The following is a 13,592-nucleotide window of genomic DNA, read 5'->3' as shown; positions in this document are numbered from 1 at the left end:
AGCCAAGCAGCAAACACTCTCCAAAGTACGGGTTCCCCACTGTAACAGAAAGAAGCATGGGAATTAGTCTTGGACTTACTTTTATGTTGGTTTGTGTCATTTACTCCTGTACAGCCCAAAAATCTCTGTAACTTTACTCCCTGCTCTCAGTCACAGCAGTATTCTACAGATTCACTGAAGAGCAGACAATGTTCAACACAAAAGCAGATGGTTCATTTTTTAAAAAAAGTCTCAGCTTCTCAGTGGGTAGTCATTCACATGGATTATATAGCAAAGTGAGACCCAGCAATTGCCTTTTGACAGCAAGAGTAAGGCTTTGTATTCTTCTATGTCGATTTGATAAATTTGATCTGTGACATGCTGCACCTGTTGACCAAGAGTAATGATGCCAAAATGGGAATATATGTAGGTGAAATACTGATCAGTATAGCCTTTAAATTGGTGGGATATCCATCATCCATTTTGGTCATTACCTCTTTAGCTGTGCCTGATTCGTATCCACCTGCCACTCCTGCCCACTGAAGTTATTTTTCTATAGATTTGTTTTGAGATCCGTCTTCCTACTCACCATTTTTTAGTAATCTTACACTGGGAAATTATATTTCCTGTGGCAGAACTCAATGCTAGCTCTTCCCATCTCTCTCTATCTGGCAGTGGATGAGCACTTTGCTTATTGTAAACTGCATTTCAAAACAAAGTTGTCCTGGAAAGAAATTATTCAGTCTGGGGCTGGAAGGTTTGCAGTGAAAACCTTGCAGATCTTCAAACTGGGAAACCAATAAAGATGGTTTACTTTCTGATATTGCAGAGGTCAGAAGTGCTTGACTCTGCTGTTTTGTATCAACCTCTCCAGCAAAACCACTTACCCAAGGTATCTGGCCCTGATCAGCACCCACTGGGTCATTTATGGGGCATGCAGCTAACTCAGGCTTGGAAAGAACACTGCCGTGAATTGCACTTTACCCTCTCCACTGCAGGTAATGTGGCTGGCAGTGGCTGTTCTTGGTGAGTGCTAGCCTCTAGCAATATTGCCTGAGTACTCTTGGTTTAAAATTGTCATGTTTTTGTTTCAAAGGAATGCCTTTGTGGCCAAATTGCTGTGTTGTTCCCTACTAAGAGTGAAACATGGTGCAGGAAGGATGAGGAATTGACAGAGTTATATTTGCACATCATATCTGGGCATGATCAATGTAATTTGTTTTTATTTTTGCATAGAGTACACTCAGCTCTTCCTCCACCCTACTGTTATTCTCACTGGTGCCTCTTCAGAGAGAGCCAGGCTCTTGGGACTTGGCTTTCCATCCCATTAGCTCTATCCAAGCTCAGAATATACTGCAGAGAGAAGATTTTTACAAAGAGGGTGGAAAGTGAGCAGAATGTTCCCCAGAGGGGTGGTGGATGCCCCCTCCCTGAAAGTGTTCAACCATCCCTGGAGGCATCCAAGGCTCCGAGCAAGCTGTTCTAATTGAATATGGCCCTGCTCACTGTGGGGCAGTTAGACCAGGTGACCTTGAAAGATCCCTTTCAACTCAAACCAGTCTATGATTCTGTGATTTTTGGGAACCAAAAATTTTGCAATTTTCTGCTCCTAGCAGCAAAGCAGCTCTGGAACTCAGCCAGCAGGGCAGAAGGCAGGGGTATCCCTGAAAGGCAAAATGCCTGAAATCAGTAGTTTGGCTGCTCAGGCCAGGCAGGGATGACCAGGGCAGGATTTACCAAGACAGTATAAAAAAGAAGAGCCCTTCCTGGTCCATGCTTTGGGAGAGCTACTTAAGTGTACACAATCTTTCACAGCTTTTTTAGCTATGTTTTTAAAAATGTTACTGTTGAAACTGTATCTTCTGTTTCACTTGAAAGGTTTGTATTTCTCCTTTTATATTCATAATGATCACAGGACAGCTAGAACTCTAGAACTTAGACTGATTTCCATGTTGACTGGCAGTTCAGTCAGATAACAACCAACACATGGAATAAAAAATATATTGCTGCATGCCATTATCCCAGCTATTAATATCAAGAACTTGCTGATGCTTCACACAAATGGTATCTAACCTGACATTTAAAATAACAATGTATGAAAGCACACAGACCTTGCAGCCAAACTGACCCTGACAGTGGTGATGCTGGGGAAGGCAAAGTGCTGTGAGCCTCCTCCCAGTGCCTGAGGGACAGGTCCATGCTAACAGTGGGGATTGGTCCTTGACCACAGCCTTCCATCTGATCCAGATGGAAGCCACACAGAAAAAAAAAAAAAAAAATCCTTTCATCTTTGAATCATGGAATAATTTAGGTAGGCAAAGACCTCTACGATCAATGAATCCAGCCATTAATGCAGCACTGCCAAGTCCACCACTAAACTGTGTCCCTAAGTGCCACATCTGTAGGTCTTTTAAATCCCTTCAGGGATGGTAACCAATCCTCTTTTCATCTCCCATCAGTGGTGAGAGCCGTTGATGGTTGTTAGCTCTCAAGTTTCTGAAGGAACTTGCTCAAATTCACTGGTCTTTTGCCTGAATTTATGATCTTTGGCCTCAGCATCACTCAAGAGGCACACAATCTGACAGTGCCTCATTCATCTTGCCATGATTTCACCCAGTTGTCATCCAGAAAATTGTGCCTTTCTGCTCTGTCTTCTTCCTAGTCCCCTTAAAGGTCAGCCAATAGTTTCCTTTTTTGTTACACCCATCGCCTGACAACTCAACAGTGACTTTTCCAACCTTGAAGTTCTGATTTATGTTTGTCCCTGGTGCACTGCAGGTGTCAAGGGAAGGCCATGCAGACACTTCCAAAAAGGAAACAAACTGCAATGTGCTCATAAATAGCAGCTGCCCATCAGTCACCTTTCACAGCACCTTGTCGTGAGAGCATGAAAAACAAACAGAAATAACAGGGAAAAAAGGTTCTGCTGTACCAAGACACTTTTCTCAGTCTGCACGTATGTTGTCTAGGGGGGAGAGGTGGCCCCTGCCCACAGGAGGAACTGGGAATGTTTCCAAAAAGGGTCTCACAAAGTGACAGATGTTGCATTGAAAAGGGGTCATCTCAGTGCGGGAAGAAACAGTGGGTTCTGGACTTGCACTGTGGAAAAAAATACTTTGCACAACAGTCCTGCTGAAGGGATTGAATGAGTATTGACTCTGTCAACAGAGTTAGGAGAAGATGTGTCCTGCAAATGAGTAAAAGATTTAGATTCATCCATTGAAACTGAAAACAAACAAAAGAAAAAGGTGACTGTCTGAAGAGGTACTGACAGGGCTTGGAAAATTGATGAGTAGAAAATAAAACATTTCTTACAAAACAGTGTTTTTCCAGCTCTGTGCAAAACCCTCACAACAAGCAGGAAAAGGAACTTGTCTTGCCAATATGAGACAGTACTTACAATATCTTGAAATTTGTCACTTGAAACTCTAAAGCCATGGTCATCAGTCTTTGCTAAGGATAATCTCCCTGAAGAGATTAAATATGTATTATTTTTAAGCTGCTACTTCTTTGAGACCACAGAAAGCCATAAGAATGAAAATCAAGTCTAAAAATAAGTCTCTCTGCAGCTACAAAAAATGCCACAACATGGAGAGGGGGGCATGTTTTAATAACACTTAGCTGACTAAATAAAAGTATCAGCATCAGTAGGATTTTGCAAGCCTACTGAGATGTGTAAATGAGTTTAGAATTCTACCCTTCATATCCATTTATCCCTACTAATTTCTTATCAGCACAGGTGCTGCAAAACTGAACTTCCAAAGATCAGCAAACCTTTTAAAGGGAAAATGCAATCAGGAAAATACAGCTTATTATTATACTTAACACACACATGATACCCATATTTAGTATTTGGGTTCAGCAGTGTGTAGTACCAATATCTGAGCTGCACTGCCAACTTGCAGATTATTCACAACAATCTTTACAAGCTTCTAATTAGTCAAAGTTGGACCACAGGAGTATTTGATGACTTATTCAGGGCAGCCAGGGAGAGTAAAGCATTTGCAGTCTCCTGTAGTAGGGAGTAAAACAGGAGTTCTTCCCATGAAAACAAATGCTGAAATTACTAAATGCTCTTTTTGTCTCTATTGCCTGCTCCAAAGTGAACACAAATGTCAGACTGGCTTCTCTGCATCCCTTTACTTCTATTCAGGGTTAAAAAAAGAAAAAAAGGCACATAACTAGAGTGGAAACAACAGGAAGTATTCAGATAGCAACTGCATATATGGGTTGATAAATTGAATAAGTGTCTTCAAGGATGTAAAGAAAAAGCACATATCTTCTATTGTACTTGGTGTCTAGGAAATGCCAATTTCCCAATTTGCCAGTGGGAAACAACTTGGAGGCTGTCGTGCTTAGCACCCATTAGCAGTAATTATCACAGGATTGACTACACTGCTTATTGTTCCAGAACCATTACATGACCATAACTGAGTTCATTCTCCTAAAATGCAGGAAGCTACATCCTGGATTTATGATTACAAACTTGGAGCAAGGACTGCATTTTTATCCTGGCTTAATACAGAATACACCACATGGTGGGCTTTTATTCCTTATGAAAAAAAAAATGAAATAAAAGGAAATAAAAATAAGATATTGCAGTAGAGAAATCCACCAGTTTGTTTTCTGTTGCCACCCCCAACCCACATACCCACTCCCCTGGCCCCTAACCCTTGAGCAGAGAGGAATGCAGTAATGCAGAGAAACCATTTTTTTCCTGCTCTTTCCATGTATATTCTATGTATGCACCTAAAAATGCATATAAGAGCAACAAAATAAGTATTTGAGCTTGCTCCTCTAATGAGAGAAGCCTCTATTAGAGGCTGAAAATGAGAGCTGCCTCTATTAGATGGTTTCCTTTACTATTTAACGTGTGTCTCTACAGTAATTACAGACAGCTGATAAATGGCCATTTTACAATGGTTTGTGACTATACTGATACTGCTATGTATAATCACTCCATACACTCCACACTGCGTTAATTATTTCTACCCTACCTTGTTTTCCCCCTTTAGTCTCAAAAATTTCCTTTTACTCTGCAGCCTTTATCATGCAGCTCTTCCAAAGTATTACCTTCTTCATTGCTAGATGAAATATTACTGATGCTTTGTTTTGGCACTTCCTTTGCTAGGAAAAGATGTCTTGTTTGGGACAATTTCAAAAGCCATCCATTACAGGTGAAAAACTCATGTGGGATGACAGTGCTGGAATTTCTTTCACCTGCTTCCAGGGAAGGTAGAAAACAATTCTGCAGAGCTGACAGGACAGGGAGCCAGACACTCATCAGCATAAATCAGAGACGCTTTGCTGAAGACGAGGGAGTTATTTTTCATGTAAGGAGCTAGCCAAGTGTGCTTTCTGTAGCAGTGCTGGAGTGGCATCAAACACTGACCCCAAGCATTCAGGAACCCCCACTGCAATAGGGCTTTTTATTATTGTTTTGAATGGATAGGTTTTTATGATATTACATTAAACCCAGTTCCCATGGCAAGAACCACCCACAAGCTGTTACTCTCTGTGACATCCAACAGCTGGAGCCTGGGAGTGCTGGTAGATAAGTGTATTCATCAGATGACTGAGCAAACACATAACCTTTTAAATATTGTTCTGTTTCTTCTTATGTTTACTGTTAGCTCTGCATCTCTAAGTTGTTGCATACTTGCCTTTGAACACCCTTTCTGGGAGGGGAGTGATTTGCATTAGAGCTTCCTGGAGAACTGGCAAAAGCACCTTTAACCAGCATGTTCCGCTATTTGAGATAGCAGGTTTTTTGCTTCTTACAGATACTTAAAGATGTCAAATTCAAAGATAAGCCATACTGAGGCCTTAGCTCTGAGACCTCTGAGAAAAAGGTCAGACATGGGACCTCATTCTTATTTTATTCTACCTGGGCTAAAAGTTGGGCTTCACTGCCAGACCTACAGTCAAACACTTTGGTGCTTGAGCAGTGTAAAGCATTACCACCTGTAATCTCTGTGCCACCCTCCTATGCCCCTAACTGAAAGGACAAACTATGAGACAGCAGGTCAGTAAGAAATTGTGATGTGGAGAGGCAAGTTTTGCCTTGAGGTTGAATTGATGCAGTTTCCATATCAAAAAAACCCTTGTGCCAAAATTTTGACACACTTCTACCCCAGAGCCATTTTGCTATGTCTTTCTTATGGTTTCCAGCTTCTTTAGAAATTGCTTTTACACCTCCATTAGACCCTTCAACACCCTTGAAGTGTTTATTCACTAGTACGAAAATTCTCATCTCAAAAGTTCTGCTCAGTGTGCTTCAGGACAAGGAGGTTAATTTTGGCAGAGGATCCCCAAAACAATCCATTGCCAGTGCCAGTATGGGAAAGTTCTCACTCTGCTAGATTGCAGAAGCTCTGTTCTTGTAAAAAACCCGTGATATGCTATCTCATACCATTGTGTTCTAAAGAGCAGAAATCAAATATGCAAACCAGAAGAGAGAAATACAGTTCACAGTCACCCAACCAAAGTACACAGAGGGACTTCCGAGCCCTCAGCTTCAGTGGACTCATCAGTTACGAACTCTGTGGCTTAAAACGACCTTAGAACAAGACTTCACATATATTCTGTGATGCATCTTCTCACTAATTCCAGTTTCTTTTTCCAACTTATGGAAATACTCATAATAAAGCACAATCCCCACCCCCACCCATGGAGCAAATGAACACAAGGAACACAACTGGTTCAGGGTAGCAGCATCACAGGTGACACACAACCCTTCCCAAACTCTGCTCCTCTTTTTTTTTTTTTTCCCATTCATTTACTTGGTGAGTAACATTGTTTAATAGAAAGACACAACTGGACTTTGTATTCCTGGAAATATTTCCATAGTAATCTGTGAGCAGTAATTTTTCGCAAGGGATTTTAGTTATTTATAAACTTAGTTATGGAGGCCTGAGAATAAAGGTACAACATGCGCACCTCAGCCACACATTGCAGTGCAGGTATCTGTGGTACAGATTCCTGCTCTACACAGTTTCTTGGTGTTCAAACATGATTAATGCCAATAAGACAAATTAATTAAAGGCTTTCTATCCTACATGAAAAGGGTGGGTTGGCAGAAAAAGGTGTGAGTGTTCCTGTTTTCAATAGCTGCAGTCAGAGTTCCTAACGCAGTTTCAGTCCTGTTAATGTAAGGAGTGGAGGGGTGCCATGTTTGTGCTACTTATTTAACATTTTCTCCATGACCCTCCATCAAGGGCAAAGCACAAAAAGGGAAAGTTCACAATCAATTCCCTGAAAATATGAACACTACAGAGCAGTAGCTCAACTGCTGATGAAGGACTTGCTTTACAGCTCATTGACTGCATTCTATCAAGCAGTACTTGCTTTTACAAATGCAAAGACACTGCAAACACCGTATTCTTGAACATTTAACACTCCACCTCATTAGGGGAATGGCTCAATTTCCCTGGTGTTGGCTGATTCTCTTCCCATGACAGAGCCTTTGCTCTGGTTGAACACCAAGCAGCACAGAAAGGCTTTGCTGTGAACTCTATCCAAACTATTCTGCATTATTTCACCACTCTGTATTCAGTCAGACCACATTTCCACATGAGAAAACAGAGCATCTGCTCCAGTACACTAACAACCTCCTGCCTTAACTTTTCCTTTTGATTTTATTCACAGACACTGCAGATGGGGATAAAGCATTTCTCAGGGCTCTTCGTGATGTTGTGCGTTGGCTTTGGTTTGTCCATTCTCACCACGATTGGGGAGCACATCGTGTACAGACTGGTCCTGCCACGAATCAAGAAAAAATCCAAGATGAAGTACTGGCTCCATACCAGTCAGGTATGTTCTTCAGGTGTTCTGAAGGGACCTTGTGAAAGTTGTGTGGCTGACCAAGAAAGCCTGGACAAGAACTAGATATGAAATGTAAGGGCACTGACAGTTGGCATTTGAATGGTGTCAGCAGCTTCTGGAGTTTGAAGAGGCTGACCTAAGGATGGAATGGGAAACACAGAGGAAATTATTTAAATATTTGGTTGCAAAGCTTACGGAGGGACCCCTCCATTTGCGCTTGTAGCCTCACAGCTCAGCTCTTTTGGATGATGGAAGCAACAGTGTTGTTATCCTGAACTGGCAAACCAGAACATTCCATCTCACTGTTACAGGTTCCCAGACCTGTGAGGCATGCAGGAAATGCTGGGTAATCTCCCTCAGTATTCTAGAGAAACTAATGGGACAGAATTGCTCTGGGTGTTTGCTCTAAAGGAAGAAGTTACTTTACAGCAAAAGGCAGAAAAGGAAAGAACTTCCATTGCTTTAAAGCAGCACAGAGGAAGAAATCTTTTAAAACTAATTTAACACCAAGGATTGTTCCCAAACTATTAATCAACTTTTCAGCTTGCCCTTCTTTGGGAAAGTACAGGAAAATAAATCTGTTGTAATGACAAAGCACAGACAATTGCTTGTATCCTTCAATGTGCAAAATAATTTATTCTCAGCTTCATCATACAAAGCCCAAATTGTTTACCTATTTGTGGAGCCATTTTTAATCTTACTTTGACTAATTTATGTTCCTCTTTTTCCTCTAGAGATTACATCGTGCTCTAAACAGTTCATTTATTGAGGAAAAACATCAGCCTAAGAAAAAACGAGTAGAAAAGAGGTAGGAAGCTATCCATGCCTTAAAACACAAACTATAAATATTACTTTGAAATTAAATGCCTTCTGTTTGGACATACAGTTATGCCCCAAAGGTAATAGAATTAAAAAAAAAAGGAAAGAAGATAGAAGTGACAAATGAAGAAGGCAGAAATTAATTATTTTTTCTAGTATTAAATCTAGAAATCTTGTTCTTTCATTATTTTGAATGCAGCTTATAAAAAACCTCCCATGGCAAAGAGAGGCTTTGCAGTTGAAGTTCACTTGTGTTTAGGCAATGGAGTTTAGGGAATGAATGACTCCCATGCCAACGCACCGGCACGTAACCGGGGCTCTGAGAGGCAGAGCCTTTAGAGGGAAAGAGAGATCAGGCACTCGCATGCCTGAAACTCCTTCAGCTCTCTCTTCTTTAAAGAAAGCTGAGGAGAGGCAAATGCAGTCCTTTGAAAATTATTGCATCCAACAAGTGTTGTTGGAAAAAAAAGTAGGTAACAGCTTGGCCTTGTTTTCATAGCCTATGTCTTCTGCAGAGGAGACTGGGATGTACAGCTTCCAGGAACACAAGGCATTGCATGGAACTGTGCATGTGCTCAGCAACTCAACCCTACTGGTGCACTTTGTAAGGACACAGACAGCAGCACTGCTTTTCTACAGAGAAGTTCAGGCACAGAGTATAGAATACAAAAGGTCTTTCAGAATGTTACTGGATGTTTGGCCTGACTGAAACCTACAGATGTCAATGTATGTTGTGTTTCTTTGATAATCCTCTGCAAAAGGCAGCAAATATAGATGAGTAAGCATCTCTAAGCTCCTAAGCTGCCTTTATACACACAAGTGTCTAAAAATGCCTGCAATTGATCTCCTTTGTTCATTCCTTCATCTTATCAAAGAACACCGTGTATGGAACCTCCTTGAACACAGCCACTCCTGGCATTTGATCTATGAGCAGCACGAGAGGCCATGAGTGCTGCAAAATGTTTCCTTCTGCTGCACCCTCCTTGTTGGGTGGAACAGGAGGAGATGGTGCATAAGCCCCCCAGGCAATGGCTTAGAAAAAGATCCATGCAAATAATCTTCCAACTTGGGAGAGTGAAAATGTACAGCAGTCCAAAACCTTCTGCCCACACAGCAGTCATCCCTCAGGTGTGTGCATGAACACCCACCCACTGTGCTTGCCCTTCTCAGCATCTCAGGCCTGCTGTTTGCACAGAACTGGGATGAATTTAGAGCCATGAGTGGGATGTCTAGATTGTCATGAACACTCATGTGGCAAGGCACTGATGCCTTGTGAAAACTGACCTAGATCAGAGACCAGACAGAGCTAAAGAATAAAGTAGGTATTTATTAAGAGGCCTTAAATAGATCCACCTTGGGCAGCACAACCCAAAATGGCCAGAAAAATGGATGACAGGTCATGGGGTCTCATACTTTTATAAGTTTTGGTCCATTAGCATATTGGACCTAATTATCCAATTACAGCTTTAGCCCATGAAGTCCCATCCTTCTTGTTTTCTCTCTTCAGTCCACCAGTGTTTATACTCTTGGGCCTGAGATCTGGATCAGCTGTCTTTGGTCCTCAGCTAGAGAAGGAATTGTTTTGTCTACCTATTCTGTGAAGAGAGCTTACAATCCCCTAATATGAGGCTCAACACTACACAATAAAGCAGAATAGAATCTGAAAAATATGAAAGCTGAAACCTGAGCCATCAGCACAACACAGAGTTCTCAAATCACTTACATTATCACATGTGCTTTCATTCCTGCTGGGCCCTGAAGAACTCTTAAAAGCACCAAAGATACAGAAAAGAGGTGGAAAAAATTGGCATCATGCTACTCCAGGTATCCTCCTGGAGGAAAATCCGTTGGGTTTCTTAAGGTCACCAAAACTACAAAAGCTGCTCAGCATCGGTAGCCCAATTTTAAATGGTTTTATTGACTTGGTGAAACTGAAGTGCTAACTGTGGACTGCCATTTGTTAAAATCAACTGCCTGGACCTGGAGTGTTCCCATCTTTTATTTTGAAATATGAGAATATAGCTGATCTGCACAAAAATAAACAACTCTACATACACATCCCTGCTGGGATTCCCTGAGCTCTCTGGAGCATGATCCAGGCAGGGGTTGCTGCTCCTGCCTGACACCTCCCCTCCAGCCTCTTCTCTCTGCTGGCCCATCTCTTGGAAAACACCCACAGTCGCCACCTCCTTGAACAAAATTTTCACTTTCCAAGTTCCTTTACTTCAGTCAGGTGAGAAAAGTATCCACCCCTTAAACCAGCTGCTTTCAGCAGTCACAACCCTGAAATATCAACCTCCTTCCTTAACCTGCCCACAGAGAGCTCCCACCAAGAGGCCTTTTGTCCAAGGATACCCACAGAAGAGCTTGAGAAGGGAGCAGTTTGAAACACAACTGCTTCAGAGTTTAAAGCTGCCTTTATCACATGAGCACACACCAACCTGTCCCAAAGGGAAAGCAGGCAGGAAAGAGAAGCTCCTCTCCCACAACAGCAAACTCAGTGCTTCCTTCTGTTCCAGCTGGAGAGTGGAGGCCATGTGAGGCTACACCTCACTTTGGGAAAGAGACCTGGGAAATGGCCTGATCTGGGAGTCCAGCAAAGGGAAGTTCCCCATAAAGTAGGAAAAGATTTTCTAGAATCAAAATATTATGGAAGTATTTCTGCAGAAAAAAAAAAAATGAAGCATTTCAAAAAGTTCCCAGACTGAAATTTGTGCTCCAATTTGACAGCCTTTAAATCTCTGTGGTGTGTCAGGGAGCTCAGGAATGAACCTGCAAGGCTTGGATAAACATCATTGGTGTCCATCCCCCAGAGCACAAGCAGCTCCTCAACAAGACTTCAGAACTAAAGGACAAAGCTTCCCCCTTCACCTCTCCACAGCAGCTCTGGGGAGTCTCTTTCCTTCTCCATGAGAGCAAATGCCCAAGTCAGAACTGACTAGTAAGACACAAAGGACTAACACTGTAATAAACTTGCACATTGCAACCACAAAAGCTTTCAGAGGCTTTGAAGGACTCAGACTTTCCTGAGCTGCAGCTGAGTAATTTCATAACTGAAAAAAAATTTTGGGAAAGATTACATTCAGGGTTCTGTTCTAGCCTCTGCTATGGTTAAATCACAAAAATTTGGTCATTTAAATTCATGATTTGTGCTTTGCAAGAAAACATAATTTCAGGGATAAAGGAATAATATTTCTATGTAACATGCAACAGCAGCCTTATATTTTTCCAGTAGGATGGCTCCCAGTGGAGGTCTGCACACAGACAAGAGCAGGCTCTGATGTGGTGTTAACTCTCCTCTCTCTGTTCAGGGCCCATGTGGGGAATAGCCAGCATGTGGTGTGGAACATAGCCAACCTGGGCAACTGCCACCGAAAAAAATACATCTGCACTGATGAGGGGCAAAACGAGGTGACAATCCATCAGCACCAGGACATCCCCCTGCCACAGGGGAGGAGAGAGACTCCACCTTCCTTAACCACCAACGGGAAGGCAGAGTCCCTCAACACTGCGAGGACCTCGGTGCTGCAAGAGCTGACAGAGCTGGAGAAGCAGATCGAAATCATCAAGCAGGAGCTGCAACTTGCCATGGACAGGAAATCAGAGCTGGAAGAGTATGCACGGACAAACAGAACTGCAGAGCCCTAGGCCAGCATATCTGTGCCCTTACCCTTTTCTTCCTTTCTCCCCTTCCTCTGTAAAATTTGTAACACACTTTTGTAATGCCAGAAAGGGGTGCAAAAATAAACCAGGCAATAAGCTCTTCAGGAGAGCAGAATTGCAGCAGCCCACAGCCACTGCCACCCTCCTGAGTTCTCCTTTTACAGCAAGTTTCTTATTCTCCTGGAAAACACCAGCCATTCCCAAGGGACTGGAGAGACAAGGAGCATCCCAATGAGAGTTCCTTGTTTCTCCACTTGACAGTAACAGTGAAGTTTCACTTTTTTAGCCCTTTCTGTGCATTAATTAAGGAAAAAAAAAAAAAAAGATACCAAAAAAAGGTTTAAACTGTTCATTGGCAGTATGTCCCTTTGTTGGTACATTTTTGTTGTGTTCTGTGTGGGTCTAGTCTCTGTTCATGTGAAGGCTCCTCACGGATGCCTCTTTATGGCAGGTGCTGTTCTGTGTTGGCAGTCCCTTCTCTCCTGGCACAGGCTCACAAGAAAAATTCCTGGTGGCAAACCCACCACACACGATTCCCTCAGCTCAGTCAGCACAAATGGAGGTGTGGCTGCTCTGAGGCTGTGGTGAAGGAACTCACCCAGCTTAAAATAACTTGGCAAAAACCAAACCACCACTTCTGTCTGCCTGTGAGCCTAGGCTGGGCTTCCACTCCCTCCCACGGGAGAAGCCGTGCAAACACTGCACTGACAGGTGAAGGGATGGATTCACAGTGGCACAGGACAAGGATGAGAAGGGAGAGGGGGCACTACTGTAAATCAGTATTTACCTCAAAAAGTGAAATATTTGCCAGTGTGAAACTACTCCCTTAATATTCTCTGTCTTAAGATGACTATAAGGTCCTTCCTCACAGATGAGGTGACTAAAGGGGCTCTGGACCACGATTTATTCAGATACCAAGGTCCCATCAAAACCAAAAGAAGTCACCAAAACCACCCTGTGAATGAAGAATGAGAAATTGTGGTTTCAGAGGCAATGTACTGAATGGAGCTCTCTCCCTTCTGGGTGATGAGGGGAAGGAAGGGTAAGCTGTTCAGCATCTGAATAAACACTGCATCAACTCAACTGACTGTGTTTTTTAAATAGGGTTTCTACCAATTTTTAAAAACCACTTCCCAACACATCCCATATTACAGAGAAAAAGAAAGTTGGTAACACTGTCCCTTAACTGCAGTCTCCCAGATAAATCACCAAATTTTTACCCTCCCTGTATCTCCAGTCACCTGCAGGGGTTGCCCGGGGTGTTCTTGTTAGGTGGAGTTCAAAGGCTGCAGGCAGATTGAGGAAGA

At 42.5% G+C, this 13,592-nt stretch overlaps 1 protein-coding gene across 1 annotated transcript in view; it reads left to right on the top strand.

Annotated features, from left to right (window-relative positions):
* Nucleotides 1-13,368, top strand: part of GRIN3A (glutamate ionotropic receptor NMDA type subunit 3A) — a 68,330-nt gene extending 54,962 nt beyond the window's left edge. The window contains exons 7-9 of the mRNA XM_054653344.2: nt 7,627-7,791; nt 8,538-8,611; nt 11,934-13,368. Of these exons, the coding sequence (XP_054509319.2) occupies nt 7,627-7,791; nt 8,538-8,611; nt 11,934-12,270 (576 nt within the window). The 3' untranslated portion in view covers nt 12,271-13,368. The remainder of the gene's footprint in view (nt 1-7,626; nt 7,792-8,537; nt 8,612-11,933) is intronic.
* The last annotated feature ends 224 nt before the right edge of the window (nt 13,369-13,592 follow it).

Source organism: Agelaius phoeniceus, chromosome Z (genome assembly GCF_051311805.1).
Source record: "Agelaius phoeniceus isolate bAgePho1 chromosome Z, bAgePho1.hap1, whole genome shotgun sequence".
Classification (NCBI taxonomy): Eukaryota; Metazoa; Chordata; class Aves; order Passeriformes; family Icteridae; genus Agelaius; species Agelaius phoeniceus.
The sequence above is the reverse complement of the archived record's forward strand: the minus strand, read 5'-3'. Positions and strand labels throughout refer to the sequence as shown.